This window comes from Diabrotica virgifera, chromosome 2 (genome assembly GCF_917563875.1).
Source record: "Diabrotica virgifera virgifera chromosome 2, PGI_DIABVI_V3a".
NCBI classification, from domain to species: domain Eukaryota; kingdom Metazoa; phylum Arthropoda; class Insecta; order Coleoptera; family Chrysomelidae; genus Diabrotica; species Diabrotica virgifera.
The window spans coordinates 59,588,062-59,615,830 of NC_065444.1; the positions used below are offsets into that span (position 1 = coordinate 59,588,062).

General features: G+C 33.2%; 1 protein-coding gene across 3 annotated transcripts in view; it reads right to left on the reverse strand.

Moving 5' to 3' along the window:
• LOC114337406 (GTPase-activating protein CdGAPr) overlaps nt 1–27,769 on the reverse strand; it is a 697,382-nt gene that overhangs the window by 435,995 nt on the left and 233,618 nt on the right. For 2 of the 3 annotated variants that reach the window (XM_028287844.2, XM_028287832.2), the window contains exon 1: nt 25,370–25,732. The exons of the other annotated variant lie outside the window; for it this stretch is intronic. In XM_028287844.2, coding sequence (XP_028143645.2) covers nt 25,370–25,414 — 45 coding nt within the window. In that variant the 5' untranslated portion in view covers nt 25,415–25,732. Of the gene's footprint in view, nt 1–25,369; nt 25,733–27,769 lie in introns of those variants that run through there. 3 annotated transcript variants of the gene reach the window in all.

The window sequence follows — 27,769 nt, forward strand, 5'->3', positions numbered from 1 at the left end:
ACAAATTCCATCCGTATAAAATACACTTAGTGCAGGAACTTAATGAGGATGATTATGATCGCCGTCTACAGTTTTGTCAACTAATCAGTGAGCAAGCAGTGGCCGATCCACAGTTTCGCTTTAATATTTTTGTCTCCGATGAATACATTTTCTCATAAATGGCATTATAAACTGTCACAATTGCTGTTATTGGTCTGATTAAAACAACAAGATTTTTCACGAGGTGCAAACAAATCAATCGTAAAAACTAAATATATGGCCTAGTATTTTTGGAGATTCTATTGGTGAGGCCATTTTTTGCCTGTCCATTTAACTGGCCAAATATATTTACAGTTACTGGAAGACGTGATTAATCATGCCTAGGGTGATATTATTGAAAACAACAAACAATATGATGAAGAGAATTTTACTTTTCAACAGGACACTGCTTCTCAGCATTATGCTTTACTTGTTCGTCAATAGTGAGACCAACATTTTTCACGGTATTAGATTGGGGGGAGAGGCAGCATCGAATGGCCTCCTAGGTCACCAGATTTGTCTCCCTTGATTTTTTTATGGGGTCACCCAAAATCTATAGAACACTATCCTTATCTGAGAAGATTTACGTCAAAGAAAGCTTATGAATCACCTAGCAAAACCTTCGGAATGCTTAGCATGTGCTTCGGAATGTGGAAGAACGTTTCGAACAAACGTTGATCATTGTATGGACGCCGGAGATCATCAGTTTCACCACCATTTGGTCAACTAATAAATAAGTAACCAACTGATAATATTATTTTAAAATGCATTTTTTTAATAGATCAAATAAAGTATTACACCGAATTTAAAAATTTAAAGATTAACGTATAGGGCACTGCAACGGCTTTCAAATAATACGTCATTTGACCATTGCCCCCATTGATTCCATTGCCAATAAAAAAATGTTGGGGTGAATCTTACCCTGAATCTAAATTGGGGTGAATCTAAGACGAACCCCCTAGTTACGAAATCTAAGGGAACGGTTTAGTCTGAGCTCTAACCAACTATGTATCATAGAGCTCCTGTAGGTAAAACAAGAATTTCCATGTTGATGTCCAACCTTCGACTGAAGATGGAACTTTAAGAAGAAGAAGAAAAAGCAATTGAAACAGAAATAACAACACAATAATTTTTCCGCTTAATTTGGTGAAATGAATATTGCTCGACTGGGATACATAAGAAGTAATGCATAAGTATTTAAAAATAAATTACTAATCTCATTTAGATAAAAGATTCGCTTTGTTAATTATATTTAAATGAAAGATTTCCGCCTGGTTAACCACCTCACCGTAATCTTTTAAATGCGTAATAAATTTCTAAAAATCTGCGTTAAACTAGTGCATTCGCATAGTGTATGACGTCAAAGTCTTTGCAAATTATTTCACATTCAAATATTTAGCACATTGTGCAAAATTTTATATCAGACAAACAGAGAGGGTCTTTAGAAAACGCATACCCAAAACACACGATATTATTCGAATACAGAAGTGAAGCCATGAGTGATGGTTATCATCAGGAAGAGGGGTAAAGTCATAACCATAACAAACATCCAGATAAAAAAAGAAGATATAGAACAAGCGGATAAAGTGAAATACTTGGGAGTCTAGATTACGGAAGATCTAAATCCGAAATCAGATATTCGATCAAGAATAAAACAATCAAGAACAGCATTTTTGAAGATGTATGATGAACTTCTGAGTAGCCAAAGATTGAATCTGCAAATCCGATATCAGATGGTATGGATAATGAATATCATATCCACTCTATTCTTCTTTATGGTGCCGAAGCTTGGCCTGTTAAACTTAACGAGAAAGCTGGGAGCTTTTGAGATGTGGCTTTTTAGGGGAATTTTGAAAATACCATGGATCGATCATATTACGAACGAAATGGTGTTGCACAGAATGGGAAGAGACGGAGAACTTTTGACCACCATTAAAAGGAGAAAAACAGTATATTTGGGGCACATACTTAGAAATAATAAATATGAGTTGTTACAGCTGATTATGAATGGTAAAATCGAAGGGAAAAGGGGTCCTGGTAGACGACAAATATCATCATAATCATCATCGTTCTCTTTGCCTTATCCCTATGCGGGGTCGGCTTCCCTAATTGAATTTCTCCACACAATTCTATCTTGGGTCATATCAATGTTAATCCCCTTTACCAACATGTTCTGCCTTATCGTCTCCCCAGGTCTTCTTTGGTCTTCCTCTCCTACTCCTTCCAGGAATCTGCACTTCAGCTATTCTTCGTATTGAGTGATTAACGTCTCGACGTTGAACATGACCAAACCATCTTAACCTATGCTCTCTCATTTTGGCATCAATTGGTGCCACACCTAGACTTCCCCTAATATACTCATTTCTAATTTTATCCTTCTTTGTCACTCCGCTCATCCATCTAAGCATTCTGATTTCCGCCACATGAATTTGTTGTTCCTCTTTCTTTTTCACTGCCCAACATTCAGTTCCGTACATCATAGCCGGTCTTATGGCTGTTTTATAGAATTTTCCCTTCAGCTTCATTGGAATTTTTCTGTCACACAACACACCACTCGCTTCTTTCCACTTCATCCATCCAGCCCTACTTCTACTGCATGTATCTTCATCTATTTCACCATTACTCTGTAATAGCGATCCTAGGTACTTAAAACTACTGCTTTTCACAATCATTTCACCATCCAAAGATACCATTTTATTTGTAGTAACTCCATCTTTAAATGAATATTCCAAATACTCTGTTTTTGTCCTACTAAGTTTTAAACCTTTTTCCTCCAGAGCTTGCCTCCACTGTTCCAGTTTTTCTTCTAAGTCTCTTTCACTATTTCCTACTAACACTACATCAGCATACATTAGGCACCATGGAATGCTACCCTGTAGTTTCGCTGTTATCTGGTCCAAAACTAATGAGAATAAATAAGGACTAAGCACCGAGCCTTGGTGCAATCCTACTTTCACCTGAAATTTATCAGTCTCTCCCACACCTGTCCTAACACTAGTCGTTACTCCCTCATACATATCTCTCACAATCTTTACACATTCGCCAGGGACTCCTTTATTATTGAGTGCCCACCACAAAGATACGACAAATATCGTGACTGAAAATAATTCGCGACATGACCGAGTTAAACACACAGACGCTTTTAAGAAAAGCAGAAGGTAGAGACGAATTTGCAATGGTTATAGCTTACCTTCATTAGTGAAGTCGGCACTAGGAAAAGAAGAAGAGATGAATTACATTTGCAATTTTACAGTAAAAAACAACAGAACGGAGCTAAAAAATCAGCCATGAACATAAGTCCTGCTAAACAATTCTCTGCTTAATCTGGTTACAATTCAGGTCTAAATATATTTTAAATGTTGCAATAGTTGATTTTAAAAAGACGTCATAAACATTTGGCATGATCTGTGTGAATTTCATGAAAATTTAGAAAATCTGTGGTTTTACTGTTTTAATTATTTAGTATACATTACTCTTATACTAAGCCCCACAAAGAAACGGTTCAATTAACTGTAGTCCCTTTCTTGTTGACTCTACTACCCCTAATGACTTTTTCGAGCATCTACTTTCGTTGGAGGGTTTCCCTGCATTTAATCCGTTTCAGGCTGATTTTCCCATCGATATTCAATTGACCTAAAGGAAGGAATAGGACGAAATGGGCTGACAAAACTATTTTCGGATGTGCTGAAGGCTAAACGATTGTGAAACACGATTTACGCATTTAAGTGATCTTTGACGTTTCGCTGAGTATCATCAATTAATGCCATCTCATTTGGTCCCCCATATCTATAATTACATTTCAAACTTATACACTGTGTTACAGTGCATAGTGTCGGTGAGTGTAATATTGAACTTGGGGCCTGGGAGGCTGATAATTTGTAACAATTGACTAATCATTTCACATGAGACATTAAATCGATGAGATAGGACTACGAGCTTTAAGCGCATTAGAATCTTCCTTTCCGTAATACATATTACCAGTTATGTTGCTGGTCATCCGATTGGGTACACATTTAAATCATTCATAATATTTTACACATTTTTTTATATCTTAGATTTTCTTTTCATTATTAGGATTGCTAGGATGTGGCAGTTAATTTGAAACATACCATGGAGCAGAACCTACTGCCCAAAACATTGTTTTGCAAACGTAGGATGATTTCAAGGTAAAAAATATTGCTAAATATTAATTTTAATAAGAACCTACTTATTTTCTTATTTATAACCTCAACAGACCTTGAAGACCTAGGGCTGAAATGTATTACTTTACCATTACAATAATTACTACTTACATTTTATTTTAATTATTATAGAATAGAAATATGCTTTATTGTCACTGAAAATTTTTACAATTTTATGGACAAAGCTTACATACAGTCAAAAGAAAAATAATATCAACAACAAATAACAACTACAATTTACTAAAATTAGATAAATCGTCAATATACAGTAAATATGATATAAAACCAAAGACAAAAACAATTACATAATTGCAAAATTTATATAAATTGCAAATTGAACATACTTACAACAAATAAAATACAACATTAGGAATTGACAGTTTCAGCTACTGAGTATGAAACCCAATTTTCTTAGTTATTCATTAAGAAATTCTTCTATTGAATAATATGGTCTTTTAGATAGATAGGCTTTGGTCATTTTACGGAACTTTGGGAAAGATGTTTAAGATTAAGTTGTAAAGGGAGATGGTTGTAAAGTTCTTTTGCGGAATATAATATAGATTTCTTTACTAACTCAGTGGATGGGATCGGTAAATAAATATCAAAGATTGAATTTCTGGTGGAGTAAATATGAGTGGGCGTTGCTGGAAATACATGAAGGTGTTTACGAATTAAACAAACCGTTTCTAGAATATATAAAGATGGAAGTGTTAAAATTCCGTGATTTCTGAAGTAACTTCTGCAATGTGTAGATCTTCTGAGGCCAAACATCTTATTGCTCTTTTTTGCAATTTAAAAATAACATCAAATTGAGCAGCTGTACTAGAACCCCAAAAAGGAAGACCATATCGAAGATGAGACTCGAACAACATGATATTTTAGAAGAAGCTAAATTGAGTTCCCTTGAGACAGATCTTATTACATAGCAAGCTGAGGCGAGTTTCTTAGTTAACGAATCGATATGAAGGGACCATTTGAGGTTGCTGTCTAAACAAATACCAAGAAATTTTACAGAATCGACGGTACTGATCTGGCTGCTATTAAGAGGCAAAGGTTGAAGAGCTCCTTTATAGGATAATGCTACTGTTTTGTCTATATTAAAAGTGAGTAAATTAGAGTCAGACCAGGTCTTTATCGTCAGTAGATCCGAAGTTATAGTTTCATGAAGAGATGCAATAGTTGAATTGCTCCAAGTGATACTGGTATCATCAGCAAAAAGAAAAATTTCCCCATCGATTTTTAAATCAGTAATGTCATTTATAAAGATAAGGAACAGAAGAGGACCCAATACTGAACCTTGCGGTACTCCACATACAATGTTTTTGAGACTAGAGTCAGTATCATTTGCTCTAACTAGTTGTTTCCTATTATTCAAGTAGGATTGGAACCAATTCAAAGAAATACCTCTAATTCCATAGAAATTTAGTTTTTTAATCAAGATGTCGTGATTTACACAATCAAAAGCTTTGGCATAGTCACAGAAAACAGTGACAGTATAAATATTATTGTTTAGTGCTTGATAAACGTCATGTAGTACAGAAAACATGGCATCGGTGGTACATTTATTAGTTAAAAAGCAGAACTGATTTTGAGATAAAATGTTGTTATCAACGATAAAGGACATAAGTCGAGTTTTAATGAGTCTCTCAATAATTTTGGAGAGTGCCGGTAGTAAGGCAATAGGTCTTATAGTTGCAGGCATTAGATTTTTCACCACCCTTATGAAGGGGAATAATAATGGCTGTCTTTAGGCACTCTGGAAATTTACCTTTTTCGAAGGAATCATTAATTAGTGAGACGAGGATTTCCAACACATTTTATGTGAGATTAGAGAAAATTTTTATAAATAGTCCATCAGTACTACAGGATGATTTGCTTTTGATACTATTGATTGTTTGGGTCAGTTCAGCGTTATCGACGGGTTTTAAAAAGAATGAATTCGAGACCTTTCTTGAATTAGGGAGATAAGAAATGGGATCTTGTTGCGGCAAAATAGTTGATGTTATATTTTTACTCACATTAACGAAGTAATCGTTTAAGACTTTCAGGATTTGGAAGGGAAAATGATTGAGCTGTATGAGTTTTATTTCGAAGATCGTTTATTATAGACCAGGTTTCTTTTGCAACACTTTTAGACTTCCCAGACGATTTTGATAATAGGTTTTTTAGCTGGTTTGACAAGTTTTAGATATGTTGTCCTGTACTTCGTGACATATTCAGTGACAGAAACATTAGTAGTAAATTTCTTGATGTATAGAAGTGAACGCATATTCTTGGCTGATATGCGGATACCTTTCGTAACCCAAGGTTTCCGATGTTTTGGCTTAATGGGAATTAAAGGAAATGCCTTACTGAAGATGCGGAAAAGCTTATCTAGAAAAACATTGAAATTATAGTCCACGTCTATAGAAGGAAACTGCCACTCAGAGGTTAAGCATAAATTTTGGAATTTACGAAAATTCTGGGCGGAAAAAATCCTACCTAAACGTCGGATTTTTGAGGAGGGTTTGCTGAAGATGTTAAACTTCGTATACACTGCTTCATGATCAGATAGTCCCGTATTAATAACTGTAGAGCAGACATCAAGGGGTGAGAAATCTGAGACAATAAAATCGATTATGGTAGATGTAGTTTTTGTAATCCTTGTATAGTATGATAAGATTGATCCAAAAGATGGCATAACCCAGACATCCAAAGTGAAAGTTCTCCTCCAACACCAAATTGTTCTATATGGGGCCACATAATGTTCAGAAAAAAGTCACACCATTTTGAGCGTTGGGTTTGGGGAGGAGAGGGGGGAGAAATCGGTAAATTCGTAGTTTTTTGCGTTTTTCGTCAATATTTCTAAAACTATGCGGTTTAGCATGAACAACCCTCTATACAAAAATATTCTACATTAAATTTGAAATAAAAAAGGTCCAATGCATAATCCTTCTAAAATGAACGGTTCCAAAGTTACAGAGGTAGTATGATATAATTGGTCCAAAAAAAGGCCTAACCCAGACATCAAAAATAAAAGTTTTCCTCCAACACCAAATTGTTCTATATGGTCCACATATGGTTCAGTAAAAAGTTACACCATTTTGAGCGTCCGGTTTGGGGGGGGGGGGATGGGGAGAAGTCGGTGAATTAGTAGTTTTTTTAAGATTTTCGTCAATACTTCTAAAACTATGCTTTAGCGTAAACAATATGCTATACAAAAATGTTCTACATAAAATTTAAAACAAAAAAGGTCCTAATTGTTATAAAATCAACGGTTCCAGAGTTACGGAGGGTGAAAAGTGGAGGTTTTCGATACTTTTTATATTTTTTGGGCAACTGATGATGATTTCGGGTGGTGAGGTTGACGTGCCTTCAAGGGCTTATCACTAACATACCATTGGCCACTGAAATAGCAAATTTGATTTATAAAACCCAATCCTGTTAAAGAAAATCAGTAGGAAATTGCCCAAAAAATATAAAAAGTATCGAAAACCTCCACATTTCACCCTCCGTAACTTTGGAACCGTTGATTTTATAAGAATTATGTATCGGACCTTTTTTGTTTTAAATTTTATGTAGAACATTTTTGTATAGAAAATTGTTTACGCTAAAGCATAGTTTTAGAAATATTGACGAAAAACGTAAAAAAACTACTAATTTACCGACTTCTCCCCTATCTCCCCCCCAAACTGGAAGCTCAAAATGGTGTAAGTTTTTACTGAACAATATGTGGACCATATAGAACAATTTGGTATTGGAGGAAAACTTTTACTTTGGATGTTTAGGTTAGGCCTTTTTTTGGACAAATTATACTATACTACCTCCGTAACTTTGAAACCGTTCATTTTAGAAGGATTATGTATAGGGCCTTTTTATTTCAAATTTAATGTAGAACATTTTTTTATAAAAGTTTGTTTATGCTAAATCGTACAGTTTTAGAAATATTGACGAAAAACGTAAAAAACTACGAATTTACTGATTTCTCCCCCCTCTCCCCCCCAAACCCGACGCTCAAAATGGTGTGACTTTTTTCTGAACATTATGTGGACCATATAGAACAATTTGGTGTTGGACGATAACTTTCACTTTGGATGTCTGGGTTTGGGTCTAGTTATACCATACTATGTACGAGAATTAACGTGCATTGAGAGACCATACGATTCAAATATGTTGACCAGGGACACTTGGGTAGCACAAGCAGCAGCATAATACAGTTAATATCGCTTATAGTTTTTCCATACATTTCTTAACAACTTCCTTCCATTTAATCTTTTTCTTCCCAATTCTCAATATGACTTTTTTGTAAGTCTTCACATACGCTGTCCTTCTATCTCTTTCTTAGTCTACCTTTCCTTTTCTTTTGTATTGGCTTTCGTGAGAGCAACATTTTCGGCGTTCTTCCCCTTTCATTCTTTCAATTGCGTAATATCGTATGCTCTGCGTTATTTTTGGCTCTTTTTTATAATTATTTCGTTCTTTATTATTCCTACTTTCCCACTGACCATCTATTTAGTACCTATACCTATACTGTTAACCTTACTATACCGTTCTATACTGCTCTATGTAGCGCTTCCATATAATATAGCCGTATATATGATTTTTGTAAATTCTAATTTTTGTTATTCTTGAGACATATTTGGATTTCATTAATGCTCGCAATGCTAAATATTTTTGGTTTCTTTTACCTATTCTTGCCTTTATTTTCCGTTCCTCATGTCCCTTTGTATTAATTTTTACACCCAGGTAAGTAAATTCTTAAACTCTTTCTAACATAGTGTGTATTTTTCCCTATTTCTAATGTGAAATTGTCATCCTTTCCTTTTTGTTTCTCCCATTATCATATATTTTGCATTTTCCTTATTTATTATAAGCCCACATTTTTTTGGCTTTCTTTTTATTTCACATGAACTTTTTTAGTTCATCATTATCTTCGGCCCAGAAAAATTTTATGAGCAATCAACACTACAATTAAGGCATATACATCGCATTGTTTCACCAACCGTATATCCTGCTTAAAAATTCATATGTCTTAGTGCTCGAAGAACTCTTTTACGACATTTTGTATTTTTTCGTCCCACTGAAAACGATTACTTGTCAACGCCTTTTTCAGTGGCCTAAATTTTGAAAATTACAAGGCGATAAATCGGGACTGTAAGGAGGTGCTCTAATATCCTCTATGTATCCACGTAAATCCAGAGTTTCATTGCGATACAAGTCGTGTAGATACAGTGAATTTTTGAAATTAGCAAGAGGATACAACAGCCATGTCTCGCTGAAATGGTTTCTGTATTTGAGAATGAAGCATGACACCAGTCAACCATGTCTCGCAGGTATTGCGAACTTCAACGTGATCGCTCCAGTCTCAGCGACGAATCCAGGTCAGGTCCACTCAAAACAGCAGTCACACAGCAAAACATTGATGCGGTTCGTCAGCTAATTAAGTATGACCGCCGTATAATATACCGCACGATAGAGACATCTTTGGGAATATCAAAGACCTTGATCCAAAAGATCCTACATGAAGAACTAGGTGTTGCAAAGTTGATTTCCCGTTGGATCCCTCATTTGCTCACAGAAGAGTAAAAAGCGAATTGCGTCGAAACGCCAATCTGCTCTGTGGGTGTTTCACGATGAGAAAAATCCCAACAAAAGTGATCCATTCTCGAAGTGTGCCAAAGAAAATGGTCGCAACTTTTGTGTGTGTCAAAATCTGGTCATGTGGCAACAACTGCTTTAGAAGATCAAAGAACGGTTACTTCTGATTGGTATATAACCATTTGTTTACCAGAAGTTATCGAGAAACTCCGACAAAGCAACACACAACGCCGAATTATCCTATACTAGGACAATCAGGCTGCACAAAAGACAATAGAGTTTTAGGACCTTCAAAGCATTGAATTGTTAAGCCATCCACCGTATAGCCCCGTCGGTGGAACCTAAGGCTACGGCTTCACGGGCGCAAAATTGACGCTAGCAGTAGCGGTAAAATGAAGAGTGATAAATGAAACCAACAGCGATAATACTGGGCGGCTTCCACGATGCTTTAAACTGTCGCTCAAGATCGGTAAAAGACGCATCGTCAAGGTCATGTCGCAGATCGATAGGTCCAGACCTATTTTTACAGTAATTTACAGGGGCGTAGGTAAATTGAGTCCCATATATCTAAATTAAGGAGGGTCAAAATATTTAGATGGTCGAATTGAATCCCGGGCATCGTAATCCTTCTAATTACCTTTTAATAGCTTTTAATTTGTAAGTATTTTATTGGTTATGCATTTATAATAATCAAATATAAAATGTATTACATACAGTGCGCTGGAATAAGTGTTACCCCCTTATTAACTTATTTATTTTAGCACATAAGCAAAACGCTGGGATAGGTCGATTTTTAAAATAATGATAGTATATTATAGCATCAATGTTTCGAACTTTACGCGATCCCTCTTCAAGTGACAAGCATAACTTTGATTTTTTTAAATGGGAAAGTACATCATGTGACCCCTCATTTAAAAGCTTTTGAAATACTGATTACAAAAATGGATAATACTTTAATCCTATTTGAGATCGTAGGCGCAAAATTTCGATCGAAGTCTTTTTAAACGCATTAATTTTTTTCAAATCCTGAGAAAACAAAGTATTTTTGAAAAATTTAAACGCAGAATGAAAGATTACATTAATACGGAGGGCTGAAAGTCCTTAGAATAAACACGAAGTTTCATTTGAATGATATATTTGAAATTAAAAATCAGACTATATTTTCTCTTTTTTTCACCCCCGTGACTTATGAAAATAAACATTATAGAAGTTCTCAGGGGCTTTTGACCCTCGATAATACTGTAATATTTCATTCTGCGTTTAAATTTTTCAAAAATACTTATTAGTCTTCTCAGGATTCGAAAAAAATTATGCATTTAAAAAGAATTCGATCGAAATTTTGCACCTACGCTTTCAAAAAGGATGAAAGTATTATACATTTTTGTAATCAGTATTTCAAAAACTTTTAAATGAGGTGTCACATGATGTACTTTCCCATTTAAAAAAATCAAATTTATGCCTGTCACCTGAAGAGGGATCGCGTAAAGTTCGAAACATTGATGCTATAATATACTATGATTATTTTAAAAATCGACCTGTCCGAGCGTTTTGCCTATATGCTAAAAATAAATAAGTTATGTCGACGGCGCAATGCCAATATCAAAGCAACTTTTTGTTGAAATGATAGATTATCCATAAGTACTATATTATTATTATCGGTATGAATACGCACAAGAAGATACCACTGGTCGCAGAGCGTTGCCGCGTCATACTGAAGCTCGTGGAGTCGGTCCCGGCGCCAGGGCATAAGGTCCCGTCTGCAAAATTAGCATAGACGCCCTTCGGTATTTTTTAATTAGTACAATATTTTGTTTAACATGTTTGTATACAGGAAAAAGCTCATTTTGGAGCCCCTCAAATAGGAGCGCCCGCCTGCAGTGCATCCATTGCAAGCCCGTTATCGCCGACCCTGCATTAGGGCTTACAATACCGGAATTCCAGGATCCCGAATACCGGGATCCCGGACGATTCTTGTCCGGTATTCGATACCGGTATTTATAATAAAAATACCGGTATTTCCGTATGAGCTTAATTTACAAAAAGTGAATAGCACAATAAACTTTCTTCTAGAAAATTAGTTTTGAAGATAAACAAACATATTGTAAAAAATATTTATTAAACACGTTTATTACACATACAAGTCAAGTATAGTGCTTTCTAAAAGTGTGAATGTCGTTAATTTAAGGCGAAGGGTTATATCAGCTTCTACAACCCAATTATTAAATCTCGTCTATACAAATATACTCCATCTAATTTACTTAACGTTGCACCTCATCCGCGTCATAGCCCGAGACGTCACATGATACCAACACGAAATATTTAGGCGGTAGGTGTGTTCTTTTTTAGAATCATTTTGCCGAGTACCCTGGCGTTACAGCCACTAGGCATATTTTATTATATACGCGTAGAAATAATGTTTAAAGATTTCCATTAATGTTAACTTAAAGAAATACACAATAATATGTTTCATTTAATTTGTATAAATGGATTATAAAGCGTTTTTATGAAGCACATTTGTTCGGAATACACTGTAACTATAATCGAACGAAGGTGATATTTTGGCATAAATTGGTAACATTTATTTGACAGTTGCGGTGATGACACTTCATATTTGTTTATATTCTTTACTACTTATAAGTATTTGTTTCATTATATTTACTGTTTTTATTATGTACTTTAACGTAAGATTATAACTTAACCTAAGATTATAACTTAATTCTTGTTTTCTATTTCTAAAGTTTTTATTTATTTACATTGAATATTAATTTGTTTTGCTGTATAATCCACTTCCGCAAAAATTGTGTGATGTATTTGATTTGAAATGAATTCAAGAATTTTTTGTAATTGGGCAACAATGTCAACTTAGATCTTTAACGTAAATAATGACGTGCAACGGTAAGTAAATTAGACTTAAAATGAGTTATATAAAAATTCATAAATATTTAAAATTAGACTACTTTATTTTATAAATAAGCCGTAAGATTTATTAATCAGAATTGTTTTTACATTTTCAGATCTATTTTTTATTTTTTTTTTGTGTATTGTGGTGTTTAAATTAGGCTCACTTATTTTCTGAATTATTAATAATAATTGAAAATATATAGCGGTCTAAATACAGAGTAATTTATATAAAATATTTGTCACAGTAAGTTAATCTTTGTATTAATATATTTTAAAGTTAAATTAATTTACAAATAGTAAATTTCATAAGTAAAAGGACTATCCTATTATATGCAAAATTTATCCTAAAATCAAATATATAGTTTTTCTATTTGCACATTTTTTGTATCTATCTATTCCTACTCTCTATGTAATGTTATAAACAACATCTACTCATTTCAAAACAAAATTTAATCGGTTTCATATTTTACATATTATTTAATAACAAGTCGATATAACAACTGAGGATTAGTATAAATATAACGTGTATGTTTTTTATTCATAATACCGGTTTTAATACCGGGATCCCGGTATTTGAAATTTTAAATACCAAATACCGGTATTGAGATTTTGGCTCGGTATTGTAAGCCCTACCCTGCATGGAGCCACTACAAACGAAGATGCGGCGCTATACATGTTGTAAATTGTCGTTCTCGTGGAGCCAAGATTTTACAGCTGTGCTTCTGCCGTAATTTTACCGCTACTGCTAGCGTCAATTTTGCGACCGTGGAGCCGTAGCCTAAGTTCCACCCAGTGGTGGATTTAGGGGAAGGGCTAGAGGTGCTGTAGCACGGGGCCCCCAGGTTGAAGGGGCCCCCAGAAGACCTACACATTTGTCTAAAATTACGTATTTGGCATTCTGACGCTCCGTCGTACTTACCCTACCAAACTCCTCTTATTTATTGTAAAAATTACTTTGAAATTATTGTTGTATTGACAATTTCATATAATCTTTTTTCTGAGAGAAAAGGAAAGGAACACCCGATAACCACCCTTTTATGACATGACATAAATGGCAACAGATTAGCAGGTATACTTTTACATCTCCTTTTCGGAAATCTTACAATACAATGCTTTTAAATCGCTCTGAAAGTTAAAGGTGTTTCACAAAAATAGATGTCTTTCAATGGGTGCCATAAAGTTAAGAAATGAAATATAAAATATACCTACTTTACCCTTTAAGCTTAACAACAAGTAAAGCTTTTGTTTACAACCAAGTAAAGTACCTGAAGAACGTCAAAGACGACGACAATTAGTAATTCATACCTACTTGTGTTGGCGTTAGCTTTTAGTCATTTATCATTAGATTGTGAATCGTGAGTTGATGCTGGTGAATTTTATTTATTCGGTTCGGATTAATTTTTAGTTCTAATGTTTGTGAGCAGACAACCTTAAAGACCTCCAAAACCTAATGAACAAGATAGTTGAGTATGGAGAAGAATATGGATTATCAATAAACATCAAGAAAACTAAATTCATGAGGATATCAAAAACCCAAAATAATTATGAAAGCCTGACAATTAAAGGTAAAACTTTAGAACAAGTAGAAAACTATAACTATCTTGGCAAAATAATTAATCACACAAGCGATTACTCCAAAGAAATTAAAGTTCGAATAAAGAAAGCAAGAATAAACTTCAATAAAATGAGAAAGGTACTTTGTGCAAGAGAACTGAAATTAGACTTGAGAGTTAGGCTGGCAAGGTGTTACATTTTCTCGACTCTGCTTTACGGGATAGAAGCATGGACTCTTAACGCATCCACTACTAAAAAGTTGGAAGCATTTGAACTGTGGGTGTATAGAAGAATCCTGAAGATATCATGGACCGAGCATACAACAAATAAAGTAGTCATGAGAAGAGTCAACAACAGACTGGAAATATTGGAAACCATCAAGACACGAAAGCTGCAGTACCTGGGGCATGTTATGCGTAATGAGAGATACAACATACTTCAGTTGATTATACAGGGGAAAATCCAGGGCAAGAGAAGTGTAGGAAGGAGACGAATTTCGTGGTTGCGTAACTTGAGGGAATGGTACGGATGCACATCAACCGAACTGTTTAGAGCAGCAGCATCTAAGATCAGAATAGCCATGATGATTGCCAACCTCCGTCGCGGAGATGGCACGTGAAGAAGAAGAAGTGTTTGTGAGTGCTAATTAATATTGTTTAAATACATTACGTTTATACGCTTGTAACTACCTATAATGTCACTTAAGCAGCATAAAAGCGGAGCCGCTAAGCGAAAGGTGAGTTTATTTACTTAATTTATATTAGCGCAACTTTTAGCCTAATCAAATAAAAAAACATAATTTAATTCCGAACAGTTTTTGTCCTTTTTTAAAACAAAGTTTGGGCAAAATAAAAAGATATTTTTGAAAAAGGATACGCTTCAGATGACGGCACAATTATTTCAACAAAAAAACGCAGGTAAATTTTTCTTATAAATTGGTTTTTTAAACTTTAGCCTAAATTAATGATTACATAGAGGTTTTTACAATTTTTCTTTAAAAACCTAATGGGACAACCTTTAATTTGAGACTTTGTAAGTTCGTTTTCATGCGTAATTTATTTAAATAATTAACAATAAACACTGAATAATTGGTTTTTAAAAATAGGGTAATAGTCGGTAATACACACAGAAAAAAGCTTTTGCAGCCTTGCAAGTTGCAATAAGCACGAAAAGTTGTCTTATGTTTTACATGTATTGAAATTTTATTTGATTGGTATATTTAAAGAATAAAAGGATTAAGTAAATTTAATGTTTTTGTTGTGACTCATTGTAACATTGTATGATTTAATAAAAATATATGCTTCAAAACAATCGATCAAAAGGCAGTAAATTTGCATCGGGGTTCGAATCTGTCTATGCAATTTTAATTTTTTCAGGCAAAAGAAGAAAAACTTAGCAGATTCAAAAGTTACCTAAATTGACCATGTTTTTTAAGAACCAAGGAGAAAAAGAGTTGGGTAGGGCCCTCTACAAGAATTAGCACCGGGCCCACTAATGAATAAATCCGCCCCTGGTTCCACCGACTGCTTCACGTTCCCAATGATCAAGGATTCAGCATTCGTGGGCAGCGATTCCAGTCGCCAGAAGAAGACATCCATGCCTTTAAACAGCAATGTTGCAGGCGTCAACTGAAGACTGGAATAACTGTTTTACCGATTGGTTTGAACGGATGCAAATTGTATCGATCTTGGTGGGACATATTTTGAAAAGCAATAAAGTACTTTAAGGGCCGGTATTTCCAACTTCACTTAAGCCAAAGCTTACTTTAAGCCTTTGCTTAAGCTTAGATGCCTGTATTTCCACTTCAATTTGAGGCTTAAGCCTAGGCTTAAACCAAATAATTTTAAGCTCGCGCTGGAGTTGGTTTAAGCCTTTGCTTAAAATCTGTTTTCTGTTTTTTGAGGTTATTTCTATAGATTATTAATTATAGAGTTGTTTTGAAAACCAACTTGTAAGTAATAGCGTTATTATTGGATTATTAAATAATAATCTATTAATTTATTAAACGTAATAACGATTATTAAAATTCTTACTACTTTTGGAAGGTGTAGGCACATGAAAATTGTTTATTTCTACAATGCTTGGTACATTCCAATTTGACATTTTAAGGAATATATCCAATAAACAAAATTACAAAGACGGATCTATTGCTTATGCAAAATAACAATAAAAATATAACCAGAGAAAATATAGACAATAAACTAAAAACACATGTACCATGTTTACACAAAATTAAGTGAAGTAAAAATAACATTGATACAGATGACAAGATAAAATTAAATGTCAACAGTAGTAGTTTTTACCTCAGAACAGTTAGCTCTGGCACTTTGACATATTCAGAGGTACCAAACCAATTAACTTTACAGCTGAGCATCAGTTTAGTTAAGAGAATGATGGAAATACGGCACTCAGCTTAAGCTTCTCCTTAACTTTTGACACAGGCTTAGCTAAGCAAAAGCTTAAGTAGCTATTGAAATACCGGCCCTTGGTCTATATATTTTTTGTCTTTATGGCTATATGCAGAACTAAAAAGACAACCCTCGTACCAGGTCGTGTTTCTGCTGCGTATGACTTACGTGGTAAAAAATTAATGAATTTTAATAAAAAATATACGTAGGTGCTAACTTTTTTGTGACTCAGTATAATCTACGACTCGAAAAAGTAACAACTCTGGTGTTCCTGTTTATAAAGTTTGCTATGAATAAAGAATTTATTGGCATTCCCACGCCAATCCAAAACACACAAACAAAGACCGGTCTGCCGCGAAAAAAAAAAACGTTAGACAAATATTTTTACATAATAGTTGATACTGTTTTACACTAGATTACTAGACTAGAAACGCATGCTTTGTGCCAAAAACCTACATATTCAGGGTCAAGTCTATTTTACGAAAATAAAATTTAGATATTTTTCCATTGAACTCGTTCCAAAATAAAGATTAAACTTTTGCATTATTATACAGTTTTCCAGTGGAATCGGTCCAAGTTTTTCGCGAAACACATAAATACAGATTGTTTGAAAATGATACACTGAATTGTTGCAGTAAAATTTATAGTGGATTTAAAAACAACAGTTAACAGTTTGAATGGTTCCAGAGAATCGTAAGAAAGAAAAAAAGTTTTATGCATACACAGTTAAAGAACTAAATATGTAGATTAAATAAAAATTTAATGTACGATGATCAGGAACAGCTTAGTAATAAATATCATCTATGAGTGTCAAATTGAGAGAGATTTAATAAAAATGAACGAATGGATAAAGAGATACATGAACTGATAAAAAGCATATGGAAAACTAAACAGAAAAAATGTCATAGCAAGGATATGCCCAATACACAAAAAAGGTGAAAAAAGGTTTAATGAACCCCCTACAAGATCCTGAAGAAATTTTTGTCATTATTTTATTACTAAGCTGTTATTTTTAAGTAATAATATTGAGCGCCATGCACGTGGTAGCCGCCCGTAAATGCTGAGTGCGAGAGAGATGCCACTCCGGTAGTCCAATTGTGCATCTTACTTGCACTCACATTTACGGACGCCTACCACGTGCATGGCGCTCAATATTATTACTTAAAAATAACAGCTTAGTAATAAAATAATGACAAAATTTTCTTCGCTATCTTGTAGGAGGCGCATTAAACTTTTATTTAGTCACTTTCTGACTTTCATAATGATAACTTTTAACGGAGTTATTAAGCCTTGAAAATCGCCATTTTTCGTTTTTTTTTTCTATTTTAAATTGCTTATAACTCGAAAACGAGCAACCTTAGAGAAAAATTATAAGAGACCTTTTTTATCCAGAATGGTCCAAAAAACCTACAAAAAATTGTCCGGGCCAATAATATTGATCTTTGCAAGTTGAATAAAAAAATTGTAAAAAAAATTGGCCCACTTTTCACGTGGGCGACTTCTTGAACCCTATTCTGGGATGTCTCACGAATGTAGTTATGCAAAAAAATCTCATGGGAATATTTTTGTCTATTAGATTGTTACTAGTTGTTGTCTATTAGATAGATGGAGTACTTCTTTATATGTAAAAAAATTGACAAATTGACAAATCTTTGTATATTCTAGTTTTTGTTGTGCAAGATTTTAAAAAATTTAAATTTTTTAAAAAAGTTTAGATTGCAAAATTATTATGCAAAATCTAGTAAGTCAATTTTAATGAAATTTGGTGTACGGTTTTAGCACATTACAAAAATTTTCTAAGCGAATTAGGAAGGTTCCAAGTGTAACCTAAGTGATGGAAAATCATTGAATAAGGACAGGCTTGTTTTGCCCCCTTATTTTATATTTATTGCTATTTTGAAGCAAGGGTGATAAATTAAGAGATTTTTAACTAATCGCATCTGATACAAAATTTAAATATCTTTGTTTTATTCCTATACGACTTTGTTCTAAAATGAATAGTTTTCAAGTTATAAGCAAAAAAGTAGAAAAAACGAAATTTTTTGAAATTTCTAAATATTTAATTTTTTTTATTAATGTTCCGGGCGTATTTGAGAAGGAGCATAAATCAATTATTATTAACGAAGTTATCACCTAACTTTATTCGCAAAAATCCGAATGCCATCTCTCACATCCACCTAAAAACAGATACTCCCTGGTCTAACAAGGCATAATTTATAAAATTCGCACCGGTTACGAAAAATTAGAACAATGTACGTTTAAGAGGTTACCGTGGGGTCACTATAAAACGGTTCGTCCTTGACATTTCAACGTAAGGTATTGTCAACACAATACAATGAGTGACTCATCCGTGAGTGAATTTTTAAGAATTATCGCATTTTGCAAATAACTAATGAGTTGATTGTTTACTACTGTAATGCGGTTAATTAATCTTTTTCTGTGACACAGCAATTATTTAAACTTATTTACTATTTGTTACTAAACATTATTAATGATAATACATACAAATATTATAATAACTTCCTACTAAACAATAACAAATATTTATATTGATTTAAATACTAAAATCTGAAGCAATCAAGATTTCCGACGAACCTAAAAAAATATTTAAAGGAGCTATATCCAGAGAATATCCAGACTAATTGGACGATTCTCAACAATAGACAGCAATGCATAGATTATTATTATAATCTATGAGCTAATACCTAAGCTAATTGGACAATTTTCAACAATAGACAGCAATGCATAGATTATAATCTATGAGCTAATATCTAAGCTAATTGGACAATTTTCAACAATAGACAGCAATGCATAGATCTGGTATTGTCAAGAAATTAGCTAAATAAAAGGTAGGTAAGTAAAATTCGAAGGAGAACATAGGAAATATATAAGGTTGAGAAGGGAAAGCATATAAGAAAATAAATGAATCATACTGCAATTGATATAAATTTGAAAATTTAGCGTAATTTGAGTATTTAGAATTACAAAATGATAATATGTTACGAGCATCAAATTTCTTTCACGGTTTTTGCTGTAAATTTTAAAGAACCGCTTGGATTGACATGAAATTTGGCATACGCATAGCTAACATGTCAAAGAAAAAAGTGATATGGTGCCGATGAGTGCTTTTGCCCTGGGGGTGACTTTCACCCCATCTCGGGGGTGAAAAAATATATGTCCAAGATAAGTCCCGAAATTGATAAACTGACCAATTTTAAGCAACTTTTGTTCTATAGTTTTTTCACCAAATCAATACTTTTCGAGTTATTTGCAAGTGAATATGTTCATTTTTCAACAAAATAACCACGTTTTTAGACGGTTTTTCGCAAATAACTCAAAACATAAGCATTTTGTCGAAAAAAATATTCTTAGCCTATAAAAAAGTGAAAAAAAAAACGGTGTATATATTAGGTCTCTATACCTAGCAAAAGCAGTAATAAAAGCAGAGTTATAGCTAATGAAAAATAGGTTCATATTCGAAAAATTCCAAATAGAATAATTCAATGAGAAATATCCAAATAATGAAGCATTTTTGGGAAAAACACATTACAATTTTTTTAAAGTGATTAAATATATTTCTGTTTTTATAAAAAAATTTCTAGCATCAAATGTAAGCAAGTTACGCTCAAAATAAAGTTGGCCCCTTTTGTTTTGGCAAAAAACAATCAGGAAAATCACCCCCCAATTAGCAACTTAAATGAAATTAATCGTTACCGCTTCACAAGTTATTTTACTTATGTTGTGTTTATATGATCTGTAAGTTTCATCAATTCAACGTGCTTATTTTTGAAAAAATTTGGTTTTAAAGTAAGATTTTTAAAAATTTTAATTTTGAAAAAAATTCTATTTTTCAAAATAACTTAAAAATGATTAGAGATACCAAAAATCTTAAACAATAAAAAAAGTCGGCTTTACTTTTCTGAATATTTTGTATTTTTTTGTTTTTCTGTAAGACAAACATTGGTTAAGATTCGGTGTTTCTAAATTTGCATACACTCGTGATAAGTGACTCGTTCAAGCCCTTTTAACTACAGCTTTTTCAAAAATAAGGACTTTGAACCGATGAAACTTACAGATCATATGATCAATACATACGTGAGTAAAAAACTTGTGAAGTGGTAACAATTCAGTTCATTTGAAATGCTAATTAGGGGGTGATTTTCTCGATTTCTTGCCAAAAAAAGGGATCAACTTTATTTTTAGCGTAACTTGTTTACTTTTGATGCTAAATTTTTTTTAAAACAAAAATAAGCATTTTTTAAACACTTTAAACACACCATGTTTTTCACTTTTTTACGTGCTATATTTTTGATAAGATTTTTTTTTTCGACCAAATACTTACTTTTTGAGCTTATTTGCGAAAAACCGTCTGAAAACGTGGTTATTTTGTAGAAAAAAAGTTTATAGAACAAAAGTTGCTTAGAATTAGTCATTTTATCCATTTCCGGACTTATTTCGAACATATATTTTTCACCCCCAAAAGGGGATGAAACTCACCCCTAGGGCAAAACCACACATCGGCACAATATCACTTTTTTTCTATGACTTGTTAGCTATGTGTATGCCAAATTTCATGTCAATCCAAGCGTTTCTTTAAAATTTAGAGGTTTTGCAATATTTTACCTTTAAAAAACGTACCTACTAGTATGTTGAGATCCTTGTTAAGAATAATTCTGCGAGACAAAAGAAAAAATTAAGAGATCAGGAGAAGAACCAACGTGACTGACGTCATCGAGAGGATCGCCAGACTGAAGGACAGGGCAGGAGATAGGCAGGACACACAGCCAGAATGACATATGAGCGATGGATAAAGAGGTTATTGGAATGGAGACCAAGGTCTATGTTCAGGAATGGACCTTTGGGGCTGGACGATGATGATAGCATAGGCGTGGCCACAGCGGGTGTCGCGGAACTCACACCCAATTTCCATGGGCACCAAAATTAGGATCGTTCACTTCTAGAAGAAACAACTAATCTGTGAATAAATTAGCAGCAAGTTAGCAAATTACTTCAATCACCAGACATAGATATTTGTGAAGCTATAGAAGACGTTTGAAACTTACGCTTGCTTTGGAATAATTAAGGATCGAATAATCTATCTTTGATTATTTCATTCATAGGAGATTCTGACCAATAGAAAGCTACAGAAATCTAAATTAAATCGATTATTTTTTGATGATTTTAACTTCCAATCGTATAGTAAGATATTTGATCACGTGTTTAATTCTGTCCAATCAGATTAAAATTATACTGAGAATTATCTACTGTAGAAAATTACCGATAGAATTTTTTTAAGTAGATTGTTTCTGTTTAATGGCAACCAGTTTTCTAGTTTTGACAACTGTCACATGTAAGAAAATATCCATAATATACGTATTAAAAAATAATCTTACGAATATCACACGACAGTAAGAATAAATAAGAAAATAATGCTTCATTTTTACTCAAATTTGTTGTCATTGGGCAATAGCCACTCGAGCCCTACGGGCTCTCATGTCTATTGCCAGACAACAAATTTTCGAAAAACTGTCGCAATATTTTCAATTTATTCTCACTCTCTTGTGATATTATACCCGATAATTTTTGATAATTTCCCGTCGTCAAGTATATTACGTCAGATGCCCTTCGTTGCTACGAAAAAATACATTCAGTGACATTAATGACAATTAATGTTTTAAAAATTATAAAAGTGATGACTTTCAACCGTCAAATTAATATTTATACCAACTGTTTGTTTAATTTATACTTACATAAATAAATTACAATAAAATTTTGATTTTGAACAGTTTTATTCATGAAATAATCGCAACAAATTGCACTCGATCTCTAAAATTAATATAGAATTTTTGCCCTCGTGACACTTTGACTGTGAAAGTGTCACTCGGGAAAAATTCAATAATTTTAGAGCTCTTGTGCTATTACTACTGATAATATTTTTAAAGTAAAAGACCCTTGTGATAAAGCTTCAAACTGACATAATTTGAAGTTTGCCACTTCGAGAAAACGTAATGTTTCTGCTAGATTAACGATAAAAAAAATAGAAGTGAAACTCTTTGTATTTTATCTGTTTTTAGACTAAATGATTCAGTCATTAAACGATAAATTTGACCAAGAATCAAAAAAAAATATTCATTATGCAAATTCATATCGTTAAATAGATGAGCTAGGAAATCAAGATTTATAATACACCTCCAAATATTTTGATTATAAACTGAAATATTTCATAATTAGAAGCTGAAGTAAGACTTTTAAACACAGGAAATAAATAGTAAACATTTTGTTCATTCAAGGCTCTCGACTGGCTCGATTGGACAATGCTGCAAGACCGTTTGGAACATCTAATGGTGCCTTTTGTTGAACAAAAACTTGCTGTAAATTATAGATAGTTGCCGAATTGAAAAAAATCGTAAAATTTCAGCGTAAAAGCGTTTCTACAGCGTGTCTTTTTGTCCGATGTAAATTCTTTCATAACCTCCACATATTACTTTCTGAACTACACACTATAAATGTTTTCGTAATTTTTGGTTCTGATTGTTTGCAAGAAATTCTGAAAAAACTCTATTCCCTTCGTGCACAATAAGAAGAAATATCACCTTTTTACAAACAGCCATACACATTTTAAAATTGTTAACCCAAAAAAGATTTATTAATAACAAAACAGCTGCCATATTTATTATGTTTATCATAATTTTTGTAAATAAACAAAGGAATAAAACAGGGAGATAAATAGGCTTATTGTTGTTCATCATAATAATGGGTAGAATTATTATACAGACCCTCAAAGTTAAGGAAGAAATCCTAAACACAATAACTGGATAGGTCAACTTGCAACCAGTAATATGGTAATGGTAGAGTTTACTCTACGCAGATGATATTGTACTGGTAGCGAACAATAAAAATAAAACCCAAAGGCTGGTGAATTCGTGGACTGAAGAAATACTAAAAATGAAAATAGAGGTGAATATAAATAAAACAAAAAGCTGATAGTTAATCAAAAGAAAGACCAAAACAATAAGGAGAGTACATGTAATGGGACAATATTAGAAAAAATATCGACGTACGAATACCTGGGCAGCATTGTGACTGAATATGTCAAAATAGCGGAAATAACTAATAGAGGACATAAATCTACACGATTAGGCTATACGATAATTAATACAATACTAGGACACAAATATGTAAAAAATGGAAGTTAAGAGAAAAATTCGCAATACGATAACACTGCCAATGAAATCTTACAGCCTAGGTCAACATACAACGGTGTTCCAGGCTGAAGTTTTTGCTTTGGTGGCCTGCATTGATGAAATCATTGATGAAGACCTTAAAGCTAAGAGAATCAACATTTACACAGATAGCCAATCGGCTATTCTGGCTGTAAAGAACCCTCTCACCAAATCAAAACTGGTGAGAAACTGCAAAGATCTCCTCAATAACCTGGCAAAAGACAATAAAGTGTCTTTAATATGGGTGCCGGGTCATGAAGGGCTGCATGGGAACGAACGAGCAGATATGTTAGCGAAACAAGGCTCGAGATAAACTTTTGAAGGCCCAGAACCTTTCTGTGACATCACTTAAGATGCTATGAAAAACGAGGTTCAGAAATGGCTGATAAAAAATCATCAAAATAAATGGAGAACCACTCAAGGGCAAATCCAGACTAAAAAATAATCAAGAATATTGATAAAAAAATCTCGAACAGTTTAATGAACCTCAATAAACGAGAGATCAAAACGGTCACTGAAATGGTGACTGGACATTGCAGTTTAACAAAACACCTATACAAACTAATTAAGGTGAATGAACCATGGTGCAGAAAGTGCGAAATGGAAGAAGAAACTGCCATACTTCACAGAAACTGACTTCACTGGTCAAATGAGGTTTGAACCAGAAGATATCCTAAAACTACCAATAAGAAAACTGTTGGCATTCGTTGAGGCCACAGGACTTATTAAAGTTTAAGGAGAAGAACATGGTTTGGCGCAAAGGTCTTATGACCAAGTGCCAGAGACTAACGAGTCTCGCCTGAGTTAAGAAGAAGAAGAACACTGCCAATGATAACATACGCAAGAGAAAACTGGACAATCCAGAAAAAACATGAATCAAAAATCAACGAAATCGAAATGAAACATGAGTACCTACATAGTACATTAAAAAGAAACAAATATGTTCTGACTCGGACATATTAATAGAATGAAACTAGAAAGAATTATAAGACAAATATTCGAATTGGGAAGTGGAAGAAAAAGAGGAAGACTCAGAAAAAAATGGAGAGATCAGATCTAAGTAATAGGAACGAATAACAGGAAAAACTATTGAAGAAATAAAGACGATGACCAAATATACAAATGCACGCAAAAAATGGGTAAAGAAAAAACCGGAATCCCAATCCTATTTGGCATGAGAGGCCAAAAGGATATAAGAAGATAATTTTTGTGAAAATTAAAAAAAAATAGTACTCTGCTTTGTTTATAAAAGGAAAAGCATTTTATGACTTTTTATAATACAAATTATAATATATTCAATATAAAAGTTTCAATAACATTTAGATTTCTTCAAATAAATTAGTGATGTTTTATAATTTTTTTGATTGTTTATTTATTTCGTTATAAATATATTAAGTTGTAAACAAATAAAATTCCTACCTCAAATAGATAAAAAGTAGTACAAACTTTTTATAGTACACAAAAACACACACACTATAAACTATTTTGCAAAAGAAAATTTCCCAACCTTTGCGAAGTTCACACAGAACATGTCATAGCATGAGAGAGTCATCGGGACTGCTTGTCGACGAGGACAATCTCCAGGATAATCCGAGGATCACAAAACCAAAGACTAATGGGAATTTCCCATCGAATAATCCACACGATCACATAGCGACCTCTTCGGCCGACGCACTAATCAGAAAAAAAAATATACGCGAGAAGGGTACACACCCCTTTTTTTCGATTCACCGAATACGCGGAAACGAAAAAAAATTCGAGGTTATGTTCCAGTTTTCAGGCAAAGCTGAAGACGCCGTCACGAATGGTCCGACTGAAACTGATCGAGCGCCAGTGCTAGGCTAGTTCCAGTGCCGATGCCGATGCTGAAAAGCGAAAGCTCTGCGTCGAGGCGTCTACTAGCGGTGTGTACGAGGCACGGACAATATTTAATTAGTGCGGGAGGCGCAAGAACTAGGAAGTCGTTCGACGTCGAATGACTGACGATGCTACTCGTTAAGTTTTAATTTTTGTTCCACTTTTTACGCCACTTGACTACATATTTGATACTATTAATATTAGTGCGGTGATATTGAACTTTAAAAAATGCATGTATGCAAGACTTTTTAAGCATATGCTTTTCTCTTGAAACTATTTTCTACGTCATTTTATAGTACCTACTTACATTACTTGATTTTTTAATTTACACACACAGAAATCGTTCTCAAAATACAAATTAGACAAATTACTTTGTTTTTTCTTTGTTTACAAATAGACCAGGGCGGATCTGTGAAAAAACGTCTATTTTTGGATGTGCGAGGTGGCATTCGGATTTTTGCAGATAAAGTTAGGTGACAACTTCAATAATTATAATTGACTTATGCTCCTTCCCAAAAATGCCCGGAACATTAATAAAAAAATTAAAATATTTAAAAATTTCGAAAAATATCGATTTTTTTCTACTTTCTTTGCTTATAACTTTAAAACGATTCATTTTGGAACAAAGTCGTAGGGAAATAAAATTAAGATAATTTAATTTTGTATGATAAATGACTGGTTAAAAATGTCTTAAATTATTACCCTTTCTGCAAAATAGCAATAAATACCAAATAAGGGGGCAAAATAAGCTTATTTTTATTCAATGTTTTTCAACCACTTTCGTTGCACTTAGAACTTTCGTAATTCGCTTAGAAAATTCTAACATACTTAAATCGTTCACCAAATTTCATTAAAGTCGACCTGATAGATTTTGCAGAATAATTTAACAATCTAAATTTTTCAAAAAAAAAGTTCAAATTTTTTAAAAACTTTCTGAAGAAAACGTAGACTATTTTTAGAAGTTTGCTAATTGTTTTACATATAAAGAGGTTCTCTACCTATCTATTACACTTTACAGAATTAAAATCGGATTATTTAAGCGGCCTCAGCACTGTTTTAAAATTATAAACAATTTTTTGGCTTATAAACAAATACAGTGAGGACGTTTGAGTTGGCATAAATTCATTTTCTCGATAATAGGCGTCTCTGGAGATAAATCCCGAAACAGGTCGATTTTTATTTTTAAATTCTAATTTTTTGGTATATATATCATACTAGTGACGTCACTCATACGGGCGTGATGACGTAATCGATGATTTTTTTAAATGAGAATAGGTGCCGTGTGATAGCTTAATCGAAAAGTTATTCAATTTTGTATTCACTAATATAAACATTAACATAATAATAATTTATACAGGGTTTGAATTAAAAAAATTTTTAAATTAATTCCAATATTTAGATTACGTCATTACACCCAGATGGATGACGTCACTAGTATGATATTTATGAAAAAAATTATAATTTAAAAATAAAAATCGATCTGTTTCGAGATTTATCTCCAGAGTCGTCCATTCTCAAGAAAATGAATTTATTCCAACTCAAACGTCCTCACTGTATTTGTTTATAAGCCAAAACATTGTTTATAACTTTAAAGCAGTGCTGAGGCCGATTAAATAATCCGATTTTAATTCTGTAAAGTGTATTAGATAGGTAGAGAACCTCTTTATATGCAAAAAAAATAGCAAACTTCTAAATGGTCTACTTTTTGTTCAGAAAGTTTTAAAAAAATTTGTAGTTTTTAAAAAAAAATTATATTGCAAAATTATTATGCAAAATCTATTAAGTCAATTTTAATGAAATTTGATGGACGGTGTAAGTATATTGTAAGAATTTTCTAAGCGAATTATGAAGGTTCTAAGTGCAACCAAAGTGGTTGAAAAACAATGAACAAAAGCAGACTTATTTTGCCCCCTTATTTTGTATTTATTGCTATTTTACAGAACGGGTAATACTTTAAGACATTCTTAACTAGTCGTATATTATACAGAATTCAATTATCTTTATTTTCCTTTCCTACGACTTTGTTTCAAAATAAATCGTTTTAAAGTTA